Raw genomic sequence first — 21,486 nt, forward strand, 5'->3', positions numbered from 1 at the left:
CTCACCCCACGCCTCCTCAGAGACTAATACTATACATTTCTCATGTTGGTTACTCACTATGGGTATAGGTCTGGTCAATATGGATATGAGATTCCTGACCTTGGCCTTATTAATACCATGTTCTAAATCACTGAACAAGCCAGAATTACCACCTAAGGTTATTGGGGTAACTTAACCAGAATAACATAGACTGGCATTTTGTAAGCAATCAACCCCAAGCTCTCAGGTCGTCCGGTGACCTTACAAAAGGAGGCATTCCGTTTTATTTGTTTTTGTACCCTATCTTTTTCCAGAAAGGAATGGAAATGGCTTTCATGGAGCACACAATATAAGAATCAGCCATTAATTCAAAATAACAAAAGTTAAATACTAAGGTTTACTTATTTTATTACAAAAGGAAAGCATTGTGTTAAGAAACTCAGATGAATTTTTGCCCTGAGCTTTCTAGTTATCTAGGTACAGAGGGGAACCTATAGGGTTGTGTAACCTTTAATGTAGAACAGTGGACACACTGACTTCTCTGGAGAGAGAAGTTTTCTAGGCCATTGCACTGGGGAGCATCCATGGAAGTCTTTACGTAAGAAACTTGAGCAACATAACAAATAATGTCTTGATAACCATTTTACAAAAAAAAAAAATTACACTAGTTTATTATTATTTCTTATACATAGCCATTAGTGAAAATGGGACTCTGAAATGTGGAATTAGGATAATTTCCCATTAAATCATCATTCAGTTAAGGCAATTAGACTGTATGGCCTGGATATACATCTATGATATTTCATATGCTATTTGAATAAAGCTTCAATAATCCCACCTATTCAATAAATAACATCATAACAAACTTCATCTTTGCCATCTGTGTCTTATATCTAAAGCAAGTTGGTCTTTTTTTTTTTTTTAAATACGTATATAAAATAGCCATCCTCATGCTCACTAGTGACATATTCTATGCCTCTCTGGCGTCTTGCTGCTGCTGTTGTTTTCATCCAGTCTTTTGACAAAGCTACACAACAAAGATGGTGTTTTATTATGAATTTTGAAGATGATGAATGGTATTTTTATTATGAGGGTGGGCTATAGAAGTTCCTCTAGGCAGGACCAAAACTTCTCAAAAAGCGAGGTTGGAGTCATTCAAGTACTTTAGTGAGTACTATCTAATTTTTAATAACATGTGGGCACTTGAATTTCAGGTACAGTGGTTGAGGAGAGCAATGGTTCTGATGAGATGGAGAATTCAGATGAAACAAAAATGTCTGAAGAGATACTGGCTCTGGTGGACGAATTTCAACAGGCATGGCCTCTGGAAGGCTTTGGGGGAGCACTGGAGATGAAAGGGCGGCGTCTAGACTTGCAGGGGATACGCGTACTGAAGAAGGGTCCCCAGGATGGAGTGGCCAGAAGCTCTTGCTATGGAGACTGCAGAAGTGAAGATGATGAAGCAACAGAATGGGTGAGGTTTGCCAACTCCATTCAGACCAAACTGTACCCCAGGTCTTGGTAGGGGTTTGCAAAGTGTGATGAAGCTCTTGGGGTGTGGCACTGCTTTATTCCACTCTCCAGTCAGCCTTCACACTGGCATCATGCTGCAAGAAGCATTTCGCAGTACTTCTGTATTGCCAACTCTTTCAGGAGGCAGAGGGAGTGCAAGGGTGTTGAGCTGCACTCAAAGCCTGCAGACTTGGAACTGCCCAGTTCAGGCATCTTAATTCTCAGTTTCCTTTATATGCCCTTCAGGGCTAAGTTATTTTGTTTATTTTACTAAACATTTTTCATTTATACCTTTAAGAATTAAACAGGAGAGAATCCTCTCTAGCACAGGACTGGTTACTCTTAAAGCCACCAGTATTTGATAATTGCTCTAATTTGTCCCCAACTTGTTTCCATTTTCCAGATCACATTCCAGGTCAAACGTGTAAAGAAACCCAAAGGAGAGCAGAAGAAAACCCCTGGCAAAAAGGTAGAACCAAATCAAGCAGAAAATGTGCATTGTTACCAATCAAATCTGGAGATCACTGGCCCAAAGGTAGCATCTCCTGGGCCACAAGGTAAATTTGAATGTACAGTATGCCAGTTTCTTTTTTCAGATTTCACTGTGTCAGTTCTCACTGAGAATGCGTTTGTGACTTGAAGGAGATCAGATGAGAAGGTAATGGGGCTAAGTGAACAAGAAACCAGACGTTGGTATAAAAAGTTTGTTTTGACATTTACTTGATTTTTTTACCCATTGGCTATTGGGCTTATATTCTTTTTGTTTTTTATTTTTTTAATGTTTGTTTATTATTTTTGAGAGAGAGAGAGACAGAGACAGAGCATAAGTGGGACAAGGGCAGAGAGAGAGGGAGATACAGAATCTGAAGCAGGCTCCAGGCTCTGAGCTGTCAGCACAGAGCCCCATGCAGGGCTTGAACTCACGGACTGCAAGATCATGACCTGACCCAAAGTCAGACGCTTAACTGACTGAGCCACCCAGGCGTCCCTGTTGGGCTTATATTCTTATCATCTTGAGCTTAAGTATCCTATTGATTCTTGATAGTCTAGTTTAATATGGGGATAATGATCACATCTATCTTACAGAGTGGTTGTGAGGACTATAGGAGTTATATGTGTAAAGTGCTATAAATGAACTGGCCACATAAGGCTCGATGAATATTTATTTAAACATTTAATCTTTTTGTGTGTCTGATATCTCTTTTAAGTATTGGATAAATGCTTTGGAGCCACTCCCAGGAAAAATGCATATATATCAAAATTTGTCATATACTTTTAGGGTTCATAATTGTCCTGAAGTGCATCTCTGAACCCCAGGTTCAGGCCCATTGCCATGGGTCCACTTGACTTTCTTTTCCAGCAATGAAATAGTGGTGATCAAATGTCCTTTTAAAAAAAAATTTTTTAAGGACATTGTCACTGTCTTAGACATCAAAATCCAAGGTAACTTCATGAAAACATGTCTTATTTAATTTGGTGTACTTACCAACTGAAAGCAGAGGGCACATAATAAAATATAAAGAATGAGATCATGTTGGCTATATTCCAGAGTGAACTGTTACTTGTGAAAAATACTAAGGGCCCAAAAAGGACATCTTGTCATGACTGGAGTTGAAAACATGCAGTAGCTTTACTGTTTAAGGATGACAGTATGTGTTAACAGGTTACAGAAAGAAAGCAACACTTCCTCTACTAGGTCTGTCCTCTGTAACAAGAAAAGGGTGTTCAAAATGTAAAACATCATTATGGAAGTGAAAATTTCAATCAGTTATATAGTAAATGTAATGAAATCATAAAAGTAGAAAATTTAGGGAATAAAAAAGGAGGGGACACCTGGGTGGCTCACTCGGTTAAGCATCCGACTTCAGCTCAGATCATGATCTCATAGTTTCATGAGTTCAAGTCCCACGTTGGACTCTGTGCTGACAGCTCAGAGCCTGGAGCCTGTGTCGGATTATGTGTCTAACTCTCTCCCTGTCCTTTCCTCGCTCGCTCTCTCTCTGTCTCACAAAAATACATTTAAAAAATTTTTTTACAAAAAATAGTAGAAAATTTAGGCGAATATATACTTTCAGGTGTAAAAGAACTTTCTAAGGCAGAGAGAAAAAGAAAAAATAATTCTGGCACCAGAAAACACCATAAAATATAAGGGCAAAGGACTGAAACAAATTATTTTTGCAGAATATTTGTATATCTTTTACATAATATGTGATAAGCAAAGGATATCAATATCATTTAAAGGGCAATTACAAATCAGTATGAAAAATACAGCATTTCTATAAGATGTGCAAATATATAGATTGTTCACCAAATATACACACATAAGTTGGCAAGTGAACATGTTGGAAAATGTTCATCCTCACTAGCAATCAAAGATGTGCAAACAAACAGCAACATTCCATCTTTGTTTATCACACTGTCTTTAAATGTGCAATACACAGACTTAATGAAATGAATTTGGGGATCATTTGGCCATAGGTATCAGAAAATTTAAAAATATACCAACAATTTTACTTCCAGTAATGTATCCCAGGTAAATCATCTTACAGGTGCCAAAGACAGAAGTACAAAGATTGACCTGAGTTGCTTATCATAATAAAAAATTGTAAACAAGCTAAATGTTAATTGCCTAAATAAATTACAGCATGCCGATGCTATGTACTGTGCAGCCAGGATGTTTGTGATTTAGTAAGTGAACAAAAGCAGTTTATTAAATAGCGTAGAGAATACTTTAATTTTTGTAAAATAGTAAATATACTATACTTTGACTACACTTGTTCACATTTCTGTATCTCTGCAATTGAGATGTATCTTACAATTGATATTTTAAATAATTGGCAGTGTTTCTCCCTTTTTTTTTTTTAATGTTTATTTTTGAGAAAGAGAGAGAGACCGTGTGCGAGTGGGGGAGGAGCAGAGAGAGAGAGGGAGGCACAGAATCCAAAGCAGGCTCCAGGCTGCAAGCTATCAGCACAGAACCCGATGTGGGGCTTGGGCTCATGAACTGCGAGATCATGACCTGAGCCAACGTCGGACGTTTAACTGACTGAGCCACCCAGGCACCCCGTGTTTCTGTTTCTTAAACCATATAAAATAATGTACACATTACAGTTTATGACCTCATGGGTTTGATGAAAGAAGCTAAAATAAGCAAGTACATAGAAATAAGTATAAGAGAGAATAAATACACCAAAATGTTGTGAGTGATGATCTCTGGGTGCTGATAGGGATATGGGTGATTTTTTATTTTCTTCTACACGCTTTTCCATTTTCTAAATATTTTATAATAAGCCTATGTTACTTGTACAAACAAAAAACTAAAAATTTCCTGTAAAAATGAAACTTTAAAGTTCAATATGGTTGAGATGCTGGGAAAACACTTAAGCAGTTTTAAATGGATTCAAGTGTGTAGGCCCAGGTAGTACATTGAATGTACTTGCAAATGACATCATGGAACTACTTAGTGTCACTAACGTGAAAAGTTCTAAAGCTTGGAAGAGATGCCAGACATCTAGAGAGGTTCATTATCCCAGTTTCCAAATAAATACGGATTCTCCTCGCTACCAAGAGATAAGCTTCACGATAAATCCTGACAGAGTTCTAAAGCAAATTATAAAACAGTTTGTGAGCCCATGGGGAAAAGTGGAGATCAATAAGGACCACTGTAGATTTACTAAGAACTAGTAAAACTAATAATGCGTAACTAATTTCATTTCCTTTTTTTGGCGAGGGTTACTAGACTGGAAGACCAGGGAGGTGCTATAAACACAGTGTAACTAGATTTCAGCAGCACATTTAACAGAGCCTCTTAGGATATTTCTGTGAACCAGATGGAGAGATGTGGGCTCAGAGGCTCCTCATTGCCTACAGAATAAAGTCCAAACTTCTTAGTGTGGTGTACAGGACCCTGTATAAGCCAGCCTCTCTCTACCCTTCATGCTGTTATTTTTGTAAACTAACCATGCTCTTATTTTACCACTTGCCTTTGCACGTGCTGTTCCCTCTGCCTGGAATGCCCTTCTGCCACCTCAGCAGTACTAAAATATCACTCATCCATAAACTTCAGACTCACATGCCATCCATTCCTTGGTACTTGTGCACAATTAGTTGCTCTCACCTGTTGTACCCTAAGGATTTGTTTCTGTTTACCTTCCTTGCTAGACTGTGAACTCAAGGACAGGCACCTTCTGTACTATTCCCCTCTGTACCCCTGGTGTCTCAACATGGTTCCCAGTCCCTTGTGATAGATGCTCAATAATATTTTTCAAGTGAATTTCTTAACCATAAAAGAAAAATAAGCTTTATTGTGAAATTTATGGTTTAATTATTTCAGTTATTCATTTAAACAGGGTTCATTTGAAATTCTTCCAAACTATTCTTTTCTGTTTTATTTAAATCTAAAGCCCTGCCTACACCTCAAACAGTATTCCGTTGTTGGTAAATTCCTACATTATAAAAAAAGTTATATAGAACCAAAGTTCTCCTTCCTGTCCATTCATTTGATTGTAATTCCTCCAGAAGACCCCTTCCCCAACAAGACTTAGTTCTCTTCTTTTCTTGGCTCGTCAGTCTAAGTACAGATTCTGCACACACAAAGTACCTGTGAAGGGTATCCATTAACAGAGCTTTGAAAGCTCAGTATAGGGGCGCCTGGGTGGCTCAGTCAGTTAAGCGTCCGACTTTAACTCAGGTCTTGATTTCATGGTTTGTGGGTTCAAGCCCCACATCAGGCTCTGTGCTCCAGCTCAGAGCCTGGAGCCTGCTTCAGATTCTGTGTCTCCCTCTCTCCTCCCCTGCTCGCAAGCTCCCTGTCTCTGTTTCTCTCTCTCTCAAAAATAAATAAACAAAAATAAAATCTTAAAAGCTCAGTATAGCTTTAAATGGCATGGTGATATCTCAGTGTGGTTTTGATTTGTATTTCCCTGATGAGGAGTGATGTTGAGCATCTTTTCATGTGTCTGTTGGCCATGTGGATGTCTTCTTTAGAAAAGTGTCTATTCATGTCTTCTGCCCATTTCTTCACTGGATTATTTGTTTTTTGGATGTGGAGTTTAGTGAGTTCTTTGTAGATTTTGGATACTAGCCCTTTGTCCGATATGTCATTTGCAAATATCTCTTCCCATTCCGTTGGTTGCCTTTTAGTTTTGTTGATTGTTTCCTTTGTAGTGCAGAAGGTTTTTATCTTGATGAGGTCCCAATAGTTCATTTTGCTTTTAATTCCCTTGCCTTTAGAGATGTGTCAAGTAAGAAATCGCTGCAGCTGAGGTCAGAGTGGTTTTTTCCTGCTTTCTCCTCTAGGGTTTTGATGGTTTCCTGTCTCACATTCAGGCCCTTCATCCATCTTGAGTTTATTTTTGTGAATGGTGTAACAAAGTGGTCTAGTTTCATTCTTCTGCATGTTGCTGTCCAGTTCTCCCAGCACCATTTGTTAAAGAGACTGTCTTTTTTCCATTGGATACTGTTTCCTGCTTTGTCAAAGATTAGTTACCCATACATTTGTGGGTCCAGTTCTGGGGTCTCTATTCCATTCCATTGGTCTATGTGTCTGTTTTTGTGCCAAGACCATACTGTCTTGATGATTACAGCTTTGTAGTAGAGGCTGAAGTTTGGGATTGTGATGCCTCCTGCTTTGGTCTTCTTCTTCAATACTACTTTGGCTATTCAGGGTCTTTTTGGTTCCATACAAATTTTAGGATTGTTTGTTCTAGCTTTGAGAAGAATGCCGGTATCACACCGGTCAGAGTGGCTAAAACGAACAAATCAGGAAACTATAGATGTTGGTGAGGATGTGGAGAAACTGGAACTCTCTTGCACTGTTAGTGGAAATGCAAACTGGTGCAGCCGCTCTGGAAAACAGTGTGGAGGTTCCTCAAAAAATTAAAAATAGAACTACCCTATGACCCAGCAATAGCACTGCTAGGAATTTACCCAAGGGATACAGGAGTGCTGATGCATAGGGGCACGTGAACCCCAATGTTTATAGGAGCACTTTCAACAATAGCCAAATTATGGAAAGAGCCTAAATGTCCATCACTTGATGAATGGATAAAGAAGATGTGGTTTATATATACAGTGGAATACTACTTGACAGTGAGAAAGAGTGAAATCATGCCATTTGCAGAAATGTGGATGGGATTGGAGGGTATTATGCTAAGTGAAATAAGTCACTTTCTCACATCTGGAGAAAGTTAACCGAAGACCATGAGGAGAAAAAAAAATTATAGAGAGGGAGGGAGGCAAACCATAAGAGACTCTTAAATACTGAAAACAAACTGCGGGTTGATGGGGGGTGGGGGAGAGAGGAAAGTGGGTGATGGACATTGAGGAGGGCACCTGTTGGGATGAGCACTGGGTGTTGTATAGAAACCAATTTGACAATAAATTATATTTCATAAAGAAATAAATAATATAAATAAATAAATAAATAAATAAATAAATAGCATGGTGATTGGGAGCATACATGTTAGACTCAAGCAGACCTGGATCTGGATCCTAGCTCTGCCATCTACTAGCCTGGTCACCTTGGGCAAGTCACTTGATCTCTCTGTGCCTCCATTTTCTCATCTGAGAAATGAGGACTGAAACCTGCCTTAGCAGGTTGTGGATGTAGAGCACTTAGCACAGGGCCTGAACACATAGTAAGTGCTCTGGAAATAAATGATAACTTCTCATCATCGCATTATTCTCCATCTGCTGCTGTTCTTTACAACTGTGGTTCTCTACCAAGAGTGATTTTGTCTTCCCAAGGGTCATTTGCCAGTCCCCAGAGACATTTTCATTGTCACATGTTGGGGAGGGTGCTACTGGGCTTTATAGAGTAGAAGCCAGGGGTGGTGCTAAACATCCTCCAGTGCACAGGACAGCCCCCAGCAGAGCTCTGTCCAGCCTACAGTGTCAGTAGTGCCAGATGGAGAAACCCGGCTTTAGCGATGAATACTTCTCCTAAGTTGTAGTTGTCTTTATAAAATAAAAATGTAGAGGAGTAAAACTGAAATTTGGTGAAATGTATTCTTAGCTCTTATCTCATGTTGATTAGTCTTAAATCCAGTGAAGGACTCGTTTATTTTAACTTCGTCACCTGTCTTTGAGAAAAAGATTTAACTCACTTGATCTTTATAGTCCCTTTGCCGTGCGTGACAAGATTTTCATTCTCTAAAAGAATGACTGGCACCTCCAATGACACCAGCCGGGGTGAAGTAATCACCGGGCAGAAGACACTGTGGGTTCTGTTTGATTCTAGTTGTGTCAAGTGATGCCATGCTTTCCTTCTAGGGAAAAAGCGTGACTACCAGAGTCTGGGATGGCCCAGCCCGGACGAGTGCCTCAAACTCCGCTGGGTAGAGCTGACTGCCATCGTGAGCACCTGGCTCGCGGTTTCTTCAAAAAACATTGAGTGAGTATCTTAAACTGCTTCATCCTTCAGTGCGTTTGTGTACCAGTGAACCCACTGAGCCTCAGTTGACTACAGGGGTGCCCTTCTTTGTCAGCAACTATTTGAAGAGTAGTCCTTTTTAGGGTTGGTGGTTCTGAGGAGCACTGTTGCTGACCACAGGCCACAGATGGACTCAGCCCATTTTGCTGAGACAGTGAACATGCCCTCTCTTCTTAGTGCCTTCATCCGTACTTTGTAAGCCCCCCAGAAGTTTTTATGACTTACTTAGGTTGAGTTGAAGACTGGATCCCTCTTTTATAGAAAACCCTGTGTTCTCTCACTGACATAATGCACTTAAAGAGGGAGCCAGAGCACATCCAGATTTACAAACACCTACCAAGACACAAGCTGAACAAGGCTGCCTCTCTGATAACTGCTTTTGCCTCCTTGAATGCTCATTCTCTTTTGCTGTCCCTTTTCCTACCGTTTAAGTGTTGGAGTTCCCCAACATTTGCCTCTAAGCCTTCTTTTCTTAGAATCTCTCCTGGTCAGACTGACGTACTCACAGAACTTCTGTCACCACCAATATATTGACCGCTCTTGAATTGGAATATCCAGACCCAATTTTTCTTCACATTCCTCAATCCATAGGAATTTACCCAGTTGTCTACCTATCCCCTCTGCCTAGATACCTCTGAGACACCACAAGCTTAAGAAAACCAAACTCATAATTTTCTTGTCCACTCTCCTTGCAAAAAACCATTGTTCTGTGTGTTTTCTGTTTCTTATTCTTAGTAAATAGCTCCAGCAGTGCTTAAGCCAGAAACCTGGGAGTCATCCTTAACCATTCCTCTCCCTTCACCCTCGGATCCAGTCTATTACCCATTCTTACCACTTTCACCTTCTGAGTATTTTTCAAAGCCATCAGCTTTTCTCTATCTCCATTGCTGCCCCTTTAAACGAGATCACTGTCATCTCCACTTGGATTCACTCAGTAGCCTACTAGCTGGTCTTTGGGCTTTATTCACTCTTGACTCTGTTCAGCCTCTTCTCTCTACGGTAATCTACAGAATCCTTCCTCAAAGACAAGTCAAATAATTCTTAAAATGCTCTAGTAACTTCTTATTGCTCTTTACCATTCTTTGCAAAGCCCTTGGTGATCTGCTGCTACATGTCTTTCCATCCTCAACTCCACCCTCCCTCTTGTCAGGCCCTTCACACATGGTGTCCCTTTGCATGTGGTGATGTTCTCACCACCTTCTTCCTGCATGATTCGTTCACACTCATCCTCCTGGTCTTGACTTAAATCTTCCTCAGGGAATCTTGCACTAACCAGCTCCTTCCTCCATCAGCAGAGAAGAAATATATAACCCCCTGTTGCATACTGACATTGTACCATGTTTTCATCTTCTGTAACATCTGTAATAATTCAGTCACTCGTGAGACCACAAACACCATAACAACAGGGATTGGGTATGTCTTGTCAATTATTATAGCTCTGATGTGTGACATGTAGTAGACCCTGAATAAATAATGAATGAGTGTTTGCCTAATATGTATTAAACCTTTTAAATAGCTAGAAATAAAATTTGGGAATGCCAACTTGCCATATCAGCATATACATGATAACATATAACATTTAGCCTGTTAGGAAAATGACCACTTTGGGACTACAAAGGGAGGTACATCTTGTGCATTTATACATTGAACAGTTGTATCTGTGTAAAATTTACTATCTGAACTTTAGGTAACTTTTTCTGTGGGATATGCTTCTGTGCATAAAGAGAAAATAAAAGGAACCACTTGCGGGCAATTGTCGCTGTCTATATCCTGAAAAAAGAAATCCCAGAATAAAACCTGTCTGGTTTAAAACTTCCCCAGGAGAAAAAGTGGTCAATGGCGGTGACCAAACCAGACGCTATGGTCCATAGAAAGGACACAGCTTGAGTAGATCAGGAAATCAACGGAGTTTAGGACTCAGATTCCAACACTGCTCCTATTGCCGAGCACTGAAGTCCTTGCACCTGTAAAATGAGAGATCAGACTTCTGAGGTCTCTTCAGTCTGAGATTCTGTGGTTCCAGAAAGTCCGGGTAACACATTGAAGTTACAGTCAGCTGATTAATACTCTTGCTCCCCACCCACTCAGATTTTCCCTGGCTAATGTGGTAATCTCCCTTTTTCAGCATCACAGAACACATAGACTTTGCCACTCCAATACAGCAGCCAGCGATGGAGCCTCTTTGCAATGGCAATCTTCCTACGAGCATGCACACCCTGGACCACTTGCAGGGGGTCTCCAACCGGGCCAGCCTGCACTACACGGGTGAGAGCCAGTTAACAGAGGTGAGTGCTCCGCTCTCTTCAGCCCATCTGTAGTTTTTGGCCCCACAATTATGATAGCAGAAAACTCAGTGGCCAGGCCATATTTTTTTGCCTTTTTTTAGCCAGCTGTCATCTGGGTGGCTTTAGGCCACGCCTGATTTCTTTCAGGCCCTGGAATTGAGCTAATACCTTTTTTTTAATGACCAGGAGACATTAATTCTGATTTATTCTTTGAGGTAGGAAACATTCTGCTTGCCACCAGAGAGAGGCTTTTGTAAGAAATGTTAAGGTCAGCTTATTCTCCTGCTGGCATTCTCAAGAAGGAAAGGAAGGCTAGTACAGCCATCATATACCTAGCAAACAGTACACACCAAGAAGAGAAATTGGAGAAACATAGCACAAATGTCCAAGAATAGAGGATTTGTTAAAGAAATGTTATATAGATATAGTATACAGTGGAGCTGCCAAGAAAAATGTAGAAATACGTTTACTGGCATGAAGGAATCTCCAGACTATGTGACAATGTGGATGGCAATGTACAGTATGACCCTATATTCTGCGAGAGATGTAATATGTGCATACACATGTTATTTCAGAAAAATATCTGAAAGATACATATAAAGATATTAAGGGGCACCTGGGTGGCTCAGTCGGTTGGGCATCCGACTTCAGCTCAGGTCATGATCTCATGGCTTGTGAGTTCAAGCCCCATGTCGGGCTCTATGCTGACAGCTCCGAGCCTGGAGCCTGCTTCAGATTCTGTGTCTCCCTCTCTCTCTGCCCCTCCCCTGCTCATGCTCTATCTCTTGCTGTCTCAAAAATAAATAAAAATATTTTTAAAAATTTTTTTAAAAAAGATACTAACAGTGGTTGCCCCTGGGTGACAGAATTATAGACAGTTTTTTTCTTTATTTACTGTCTTCCAGCATTGCTGTAATGAATGTGCTGTATATATCTGTAGTTTCTGTTAAGTGGGAGGGGAATAAGGAACAGTACAGTGGTTTACACATGTCTTCCATAAAATGCCTTACCAGCAGGGCCGCAGCGTGTACCCCAGAGCAACAGTTTGGTTTCGTGCTGTAGTGCCCAACTCAGCATCAACAGTATCACCTAGATCCTGCTCCTTTTCACTGCTGTAACCTGCCATTTTCCCCTACACCAGGTATTGCAAAATCTTGGCAAAGACCAATATCCACAGCAATCGCTTGAACAAATCGGCACCCGAATTGCCAAAGTTTTGGAAAAGGTAAGTCACCCTGTAGGGAAGCTGGAAACTGCTGCTCACCTTCTAACTTTCCTAGATTATTTGTCACCAAGTGGCTCTAACCTCTTCTGTTAGTTACCCAGCACTTACCAGCTAAAGGGACAACGTGAAATAATCCCACACTGAATGTTTCCATTACTTTTTCCATCACTTGGTTGGTACTCTTTTTTGCTGCTTTGCTTACCTTCTGTGGTGAAGCCTACCTTATCCGTTTTGTCTCCTTTACTCCAGCACGGGTACATAGAGGTGGTGGTACTGGGAGCCATGGAATCTCGGTAGATGATAGAAGTCAGGTGTTCTTCTGGTGGTGAAGAATATTTGGCATTCCAGATTGTGGATGGGAAACACAACTTTAAATATCTTCTTCTCTTGAAATCATGAAACAAAATATCTGCAAAACTATATTTTTGTAGAGCCTGCAGAATATATAACAGAGTTTCTAAGACCATTCATCTGTTTCTGTGTGATATTTATGTGAAGAGGAGTTTTTTTTTTTAATTAAAATCAATTACTTTGTGGTTAGGTGTCTCTCCATATAATGTTAAAGTGGTAGTACAGTGATTGAGAGAATCAACCCCGCTTCCGGCATGACACTGAAGTAGGGTAGGAATAGGGCAATCGCGTCAGTTTTAAAGAGAGGAAATGGGAAAGGCATTGCAGTCGCTGTTCCCTCTCGATTCTGAAACCCACCTGGCCGTATGTCACCAGTTCCCCTGATTACATGCATTACAAGGAATATTCCTTGATGATGACCCATTTTGGTTTTCTGGGTTTGGTTCCCTAATCTCTTTCTCAGCTCTTGACCCTTCTCTCTGAGCAGTGTGTCCTTTTCCATAAGGAAGGCCTCTGTTTGCAGCCGAAGAGCACTGTCGGCTTGCTTCCCCCCATCCTTCTCCCTTTTAGTCCAGACTGGCGCAACGCCTTTAAAACAACTTTGTAGACCTTCACATTGTAAGTCACTCCATCACACAGAACCCACACTTCAAATCTCTTCAAGAAGTTCCTGTCGACCTTGAATATGAGCCCAGGACATAAATACTCTTAAGACTTCTAGACGCCTTTTGTCCGAGAGAGTCCTCTGAGGCTTACATCTAGACTTAGCATCCTTCTGAGGCAGGAGTAACAAAGGGTCCTACTGCCATGCTTTTGATTTGAGCTTGACCCTGAGGCCATAGTTTCACTGGTAACATTCTGGATTTTTAATTATTTATTTTTTTTAGGTTCTTTAAAACCTCATGCTGATTGGAGAAGCTGGCAATTGAGAAAGTTTCATTTTCTAACCCTGCAAGTCCCAGCATGAAAGCATTTTTTTCTAAATTCTGCTTGAAAACTGTACTGTTTCTTGTTTAAGTTCTCTCTTTTAATATCTTACTATAGAGGATTTTTCAAAAACTCTTTGTCCTTTTCAGTATTATTCTTGGAAGTCTTCCTAGCCAGATCCACAACTCTGTGAGGTATTTTATTTATATTCCAAGAAACAGGCTCACCATTTGTTTTGCCAGTAGATGAGCCTGCCCCTTCTCCAGCCTCCAACAGCGATGGCCTCCATGCTTGTCCAGTCTCACTGCTGCGCCAAGCAGACGTACTCAACCCATTCCCAGAGCTAACGCCATAGGCTCTGAGTTTCTGTTATGGCAACACTCCATTCTGGATACCAGACACTATTTCAGTTACCCATTTCTACCTCAGAGACCACCCCAAAATCTACTGGCTTTAAACAAAACTTATTTGCTCATGATTGTGTAGTCTGAGCTGGACTCAGCTGGGTATTTCTTCTGGTCTCACTTGGAGTCGTTCATGCAACTGCAAGACATGTGGAGACTCATCTGGGGCTGGCCACCAGAAGGTTCTACTCATGTGTCTGATCCATCAGCTGGAGTGGTTGGAATAGCTGGGGCACAGTCTCTCCAGCTGGGTAGATGGGCCTTTTTGCAAGGGGGCTCAGCACTCCACAAGGCTGAGAGCAGACGCACACAGGCCTCTTAGAGCCTGTGCAGGGAAACAGAACTGCTGTGGCACCACTTCTTTCCAAGCAGCTGTAGGGCCTGCTCAAAATCAAAGGCAGGGGAACGTCCTCCCTCTGCTAGCAGTGACAGAGAGCGCACAGCCTGCCTTTAAAGCACCATGGGTCCCTCCAGAGGAGCAACGAGACTGACAGCATCTCCCCAGGGATGGTAGAATCCAGAAGCCAGTGTAACAACATGTTTAAAACTAGAAGGAAAAAACTGCAAGCCTTGAATTTTATACCAGCAAAAACATCCTTCCGATATTAAGGAAGAAACGGAAGAGACAAAAACTCAGAGAATTTGGCACCAGTGGGCCTGCACTGAAATAATAATTAAAGAAAGTTCTCAGGAAAATATCCCAGTTAGAAATATCGACATGCAAGAAGGAAGGAAGAACACCAGGACGGTAGCTGCACAAAATAATAACCGGTAGCTGTACAAAATAATAACCCCAAAACCCTGAGGCGCTTTACTTTTCTATATAACTAAAATCCATGGTAACAATAACAAATTATGGGAGCGATGGAAATGGAGTTTAAATGTTCTAAGGCTTAATTGGTATCAGCCAACTACTAAAAGTAATAATTTGCATTGGTCTGTGATAAGTAAGAATGCAGTTTTAGGCTCTAGGCTAACTACTAACAGTGGTTTGGAAATGTGATTTAATAGATGGGAAATAGAATAATAGAAAACATTTGATTAATCTATAGAAAGTCAGAAAAGGAGAGGCACATAAAAGTAGACACAAATGGTAAAATAGTAAGTATAGACCCAAGTATATCCGTAGTTAAGCAAAAAAGATTATATAATTTGAGCATTTAGTATGGAATGGTTTTTTTTAATCCAGCTATATACAGCTTATAAGAGAAGCACTTTAAATATTAGGTACAAAAGTGTTGAAGTGTAAAGATGGAAAATAATATACCATGTAAACAAAAAAAAAAAAAGCTAAAAGACAGGTGATATAGCTGCCCTCTTATCAGAAAAAATAGTATGGGGAGCCTTGGCGGCTCAGTTGGTTGAACATCCAACTTCAGCTCAGGTCATTATCTTGCCTTTGTGAGTTTGAGCCCCACATTGGGCTCTGTGCTCACAGCTCACAGCCTAGAGCTTTGGATTCTGTGTCTCCCTCTCTCTCTGTACCTGCCCTACTCGCACACTGCCTCTCTCTCTCTCTCTCTCTCTCTCTCTCTCTCTCTCTCTCTCTCTCAAAAACTAAAACTTTAAAAAAATTTTGGGGGTTTTAAATGAAAAGAAAAAAATCAAGTTTGAAGCAGGAAGCACTACTAGCATTAGAAGGCCTAAAATGAGGGACGCCTGGGTGGCTCAGTTGGTCAGGCACCTGACTTCAGCTCAGGTCATGATCTCGTGGTTTGTGAGTTTGAGCCCTGCATCGGGCTCTGTGCTGACAGCCTGGAGCCTGCTTCGGATTCTGTGTCTCCTTCTCTCTCTGCCCCTCCTCCACTTGCACTCTGTTTCTCTCTCTCTCTCTCTCTCAAAAGTAAATAAACATTTAGAAAAGAAAGGCCTAAAATGAAAAAGATCAGTAATGACAAATGTTGAAGATGGTATAGAGCAACCAGAACTCTCTTATGTTGCTCATTGGAATATAACATAGTACAGTCATTTTCAAGATCATTTGGTAGTCTATTAAAAAGTTAAACATATATGATCCAGGAACTTTACCACTAGATGTTTATTAAAGAAACATGAATGTATATGTCCACAAAATGCTTGTTAAAAAATATTCACAGCAGATTTATTCATAACAGCCAAAAAACAATGATGTGCCAACCAATAGAATGGATGAACAATGGTGTATTTACACAGTGGATATTAATTATACTAATGGATTCATCAAGAAAGATCCAACATCCATATTGATGAATCTCAAATTCATTTTATGCTAATAAAAGAAATTGGACACAAAAAAGTGCATAGTGTATGATCCCAACTATATGAAATTCTAGAACAGGCAAAACTCACCTATGGTGATAAAAATAAGATCAGTGGTGGCTTTGTGGGGGAAGGGGATGACTGAGAAGCAGCTTGAAAGGACTTTCTGTAGTGTTGGAAATTTTCTCTGTGTTTAGTAGTCAAAAATGAACGTTTTACTTAAGATCTGAGCATTTCTCTCTATGTAAATAAAATCTATTTTTAAAAATGAAGGTTAGGGGCGCCTGGGTGGCGCAGTCGGTTAAGTGTCCAACTTCAGCCAGGTCACGATCTCGTGGTCCGTGAGTTCGAGCCCCGCGTCAGGCTCTGGGCTGATGGTTCAGGGCCTGGAGCCTGTTTCCGATTCTGTGTCTCCCTCTCTCTCTGCCCCTCCCCCGTTCATGCTCTGTCTCTCTCTGTCCCAAAAAAAATAAATAAACGTTGAAAAAAAAATTTTTTTTTAAAAAAAATGAAGATTAAATAAAGATTTTAGACCACCAGAAACTAAGAGATGTACGTTACCAACAGACTTGCACTAAAACTCACTAAAGGAATTTCTTCAGGCAGAAAGAAAACTATCCCAGATGCAAACAGGAAAGAACAAAGAGCAAGAGAAAGTGTAAATATTAAATACAAATGGGTATGACTGTACAAAATAATAACAGTAGTATCTTCTGATAAGAAACTATAACAGTGTTAGTCGTGTACCTCCAGAGTGAGCCCTCCCTTAGGCCAGGGACCATTCTCTGCCCACCACCCTTTCCTGCCAGGTGACAGTTCAGATGCAAGGGAACAAGTCAAATGATGTATTGTGGGAATTATCCTGGCTTAGATGTCCCAAATTCCATATGAAAACCAGTATCTTTTGTGATAGCCCTTTGAACACAGAGTCCTGGAAAGGCCATAGCTATTTATAAGAACCATGGCACTCGGAAGCTCCAAACTGGCTTTCCATGAGGTGTTTATAGTTTATTTCCAGTCCTCCTAGTCCACATACAATTTACCAACTGAGGTCATTTTTACTAAAAGCTATCTTGCCTGGTAATGGCTAACATTCCCCCTTTATTAGGTTTTCAGGGAAATAGAGCTAGAAGGTTGATCTAGTAACCACTTCCATTGTGGGCTCACAGACCAACGTCCATGACCTTGAGTTACTAACTTAAATAAAATAACTCTCAGACTTTAGGGTACATTAGAATCACCTCATTGCTGAGCTTCCTGATTTAGTGGGACTAGGATCGCCTGAGGATGTACATTTCTAGAAAGCTCCTGGGTGATACTCCTGGTATGAATATCACATTTTGAAACCACTGCCTTAGAAAATGGCAGCGATGACAAAGCAGAATGCCCCTTTTCTATTTATCATTCACAGAAGAACAAGCATCTCCATATCCTCTTTGCTTTAACTTTTAGAATAGTCATTATCCTTTGTTATTTCTTCAAAAGCCCATCTATACTCGTCCCCTTAGGGAGTTAGTTTACATTGCCATTAGTTATCACTGAGTGTTAGCAGATGACATAGGTCAGTCCCCATTTTAGGATTGAATCTGTATGCACTGTCACAACTCTCGGAACACTGCCCCAGGTTGTAGCCGAGGTCGCTCCCACTGTGATACTCAGAAGCCTCTGCCACCCCAGATGTGCACCACGCAGCTGCCATTGCCAGTGCAGCCAGTTTGTGTGCCAGGTTGCCACATAGCCCTTCCTGACTTGTGCCCTGGGGCAGAGTAGTTCTCCCACTTATGTCCCCTGCTTCCCCAGCTAGGGGCCTGTGGGCGCCATGTCATGCTGATTAGATCTATGGAGAAGGGCCAACCCCACTGCTCCACCCTCATGTCTAGTGCAGCCCCAGTCACAAACACGGAATCAAGCTCGTATCTCCTTCCCACCCCCTGCCAGGTATCAATGCCTAGTTTCACCTAGCTGCATCAACTACCCCAAGACAGTGTCATTCTTGCCAGCCAGCCCACTTGCAGCTGTGCTTCTGTTCAGTTCCATTTCATGGACAGTGGGAAGGGGAGGGGTGGGCAGTTTCTGTCAGCATAAGTTTGTCTCCAGCTTTTATCTAGTCCCACAAGGGAAAGATTTATCCCCTATCACACAATGTCAATTTTTTTTTTCTTTTCTTAAGTGGGCTCCACACAGGGCTTGAACTCACTGAGATCAAGACCTGAGCTCAGATCAGGAGTCAGACGCTTAACCGACTGAGCCACCCAGGCACCCCTCACAATATCAGTTTTTTGCCATCAGACTCTGGGAAAGTTGGCCCCCACTGAGGCTTCAGTTTCATCTCAGTTTCATCTGCATCTCCCTGGACATTCTTTTATGTCACAGTGCCTTGGCCATATTGAACCAAGGATATGAAAGTCCATTCTGCAGTACCCACTGCCAGGGGATTTAGAGCCAGTTAGATAAATATTTTATGCCCACACAACTCAATAGGGCACTTACGGTCTTGCCTTCACTCAGGAGGGCAGAATAGGAAACCCAGTAAGCCAGCAGTGCAGCTCTTTGTGTGTTTTTCCGAGTCCCCATAGCTTTCTGGCAGCAGTCTCGGGGACAGTTATCTGCCCCTTCCCCTAGGTGATAGCTCAGGGATAAAGGATTAAGACCACATGAGTGAATATGGGAACAACTCTGGCTTAGAACTCTCAAGTTGCACATAGGAATCAGTATCTTTTGCAATAGTCTTGTGTGCCTAGAGTCCAAGAGTTCCCACAAGGGACAAGAAACAACACACTCAGGAAAGGTCATAGTCCTCCCAGTCTGCTGCAGTTTAGTCAGGTCATCTTTGCCATAACCATGTTGCCTGGTAACATGGCTGGCATTGTACCTTTATTAGGTGTCCAGGGGAACACAGCTAAAAGGTTAACATGAGATTAGTTTCCCATGAATACACATGGGCAGGGTGTTAGGTTTTAGCATTATCAGGAAAGTAGTAAAATTAAAGTAAGAATTTATATTTTTAGTCTGGAGTAATTCAAGATGCATATTGCAATTTTTAGGCTAATTGTTAAAAGAACAGTTAAAGAATATATAGTTAAGGAAAAATGGAACATTAAAAAACATTTGATCAATGAAGAAGCAAGAAAGGACGACAAAAGGAATATAAAATAGAAATCTATAATATGTAAAATGTAAAAATGCATAAAATAAAATATAAATAGTAAAGTGATAAAGATAAGCCCGGTGTGTCAGTAATCATGGTAAGTACAAAAGGACTACGTATTCCAACTAGAGTACTAACATCAAACTGGGTTAAAATATTGAACGCAATTATGTGCTATTCACAAGTAGCACACTTTTTAAATATTTTTTATTTTATTTTTTAATAAGTAATATGCTTTAATATATGAAATGGTTGAAATTGAAAGATGGAAAAAAGATATACAAACACTACACAAAAAATGCTGGTATAACTACACTATCATCAGACAATGTGGAATTTAAGGCAAGAATCATTGCTACAGATAAAAGCAATTCATAATGATAAAGTGGTCAGTCCACTAGGAATATAGAAAACTGTATGTGTAACCAGTAGCATAATTTCAAGTTATATAAGATAAGCATTAAACACTGGCAGATCTAAATGGAGAAACAGATGAGTCTACAATCATAACAGACTTCAACCTTCCTCTCAGTAGGTGGTAGAACTGAGCAGACAAAAAAATTAAAAATATAGACCATCTTGCTAATAAACAAATTTGACCCATTATATTTATATAATTTATTTAATAAACAAATCTGAGGCAGTATAATATATATAATATATGTATATATTTATATTTAATTTACATTAAATTGTGACAGAATTCTCATTTTTTTAAATACTTATTTTGAGAGAGAGAAGGAGACTGGGGGAGAGGCATAAAGAGAGAGAGAGAGAGAGAGGGAGATATATATATATATATAGAGAGAGAGAGAGACAGAGAGAGAGAGAGAGAATCCCAAGCAGGCTCTACACTGTCAGCGCAGAACCCAATGCAGGGCTTAAGCTCACAAACTGTGAGATCATGACCTGAGCCAAAATCAAGAGGCAGACACTTAACCAACTGAGCCACCCAGGCACCCCAGAATTCTCATTTTAAAAAATGCATGTGGACCAGGCACCTGGTTGGCTTAGTTGGTATAGAATGAGACTCTTGATCTCAGGTTCATGAGTTTCAGCCCCACATTGGGATGGAGCCTACTTAAAATAAATTTTTAAAAAATGCATATGGATCATTTACCATGTTGGTCATAAGCTGAGTTATAAATTAAGCCTCAATTAAAATTTAAAATATTGAAATAATTTAGAGCATATTTTCTAAACATAATTGAATTAAGTTAAAAAAAATAAAGATCAGGGGCACCTGGGTGGCTCAGTTGGTCAAATGTCCATTTAACTCTTTGGTTTCAGCTCAGGTCATAATCTCATAGTTTGTGGGTCAAACCCCACATCAGGCACTGCACTGATGGTGTAGAGCCCGCCTGGGATTCTATCTCTCTTTGCCCTCTCTCTTTCTCTCTCTCTCTCTCTCTCTCTCTCTCTCTCTCTCTCCCTCTCTCTCAGTATAAACTAAAAAAACAAACAAATAAAAGAATAGATGGAAAATCCTCAGCTATTTTGGTGACATTAAGCAGTACACCTTTACATAACCCATGGGTCAATGAAGAAAGCCCAAGCAAAATTAGAAAATGTTTTGAAATGAATGGTAACAAAGCATATCAAAACTTGTGGGATGCAGCTAAAGCAGTGCTTGAGGGAAATTTATAGCCCTTAAATGGATATATTAGTTAAAAAATTAAAAAAGACTGAAAATCAATGATCTATGTTTCTGTCTCAAAAAAAGAAAAAAGAACAAGTTAAAACTACAGTGAGATATTTCTTGCCATGACATTGGCAGAAATCCAGAAGTTTGATAGACTCAGTGAGACTGTGGGGAAATTGGTATGGCCATGCATACATTGCTGGTGGAAATGCAAAATGGAATAACCTTTATGGAGAGACAAATTGTATCTAGCAAAATTATACATTCATTTACTTATGTAGCCAGCTTTTGGGAATCTTTTCTAAAAGTACACTGGCAAAAAAAATGTATACAAAAATGCCTA

The 21,486-nt window shown here is 40.4% G+C and overlaps 1 protein-coding gene across 2 annotated transcripts in view; it reads left to right on the forward strand.

Annotated features, from left to right (window-relative positions):
- The window catches only part of TTC17 (tetratricopeptide repeat domain 17), a 128,997-nt gene that overhangs the window by 86,823 nt on the left and 20,688 nt on the right, over window positions 1-21,486 (forward strand). For both annotated transcript variants that reach the window (XM_043580995.1, XM_043580996.1), the window contains 5 exons: window positions 1,194-1,453; window positions 1,895-2,048; window positions 8,764-8,884; window positions 11,049-11,208; window positions 12,350-12,433. In XM_043580995.1, coding sequence (XP_043436930.1) covers window positions 1,194-1,453; window positions 1,895-2,048; window positions 8,764-8,884; window positions 11,049-11,208; window positions 12,350-12,433 — 779 coding nt within the window. The remainder of the gene's footprint in view (window positions 1-1,193; window positions 1,454-1,894; window positions 2,049-8,763; window positions 8,885-11,048; window positions 11,209-12,349; window positions 12,434-21,486) is intronic.

This window comes from Prionailurus bengalensis, chromosome D1 (assembly GCF_016509475.1).
Source record: "Prionailurus bengalensis isolate Pbe53 chromosome D1, Fcat_Pben_1.1_paternal_pri, whole genome shotgun sequence".
NCBI lineage: Eukaryota > Metazoa > Chordata > Mammalia > Carnivora > Felidae > Prionailurus > Prionailurus bengalensis.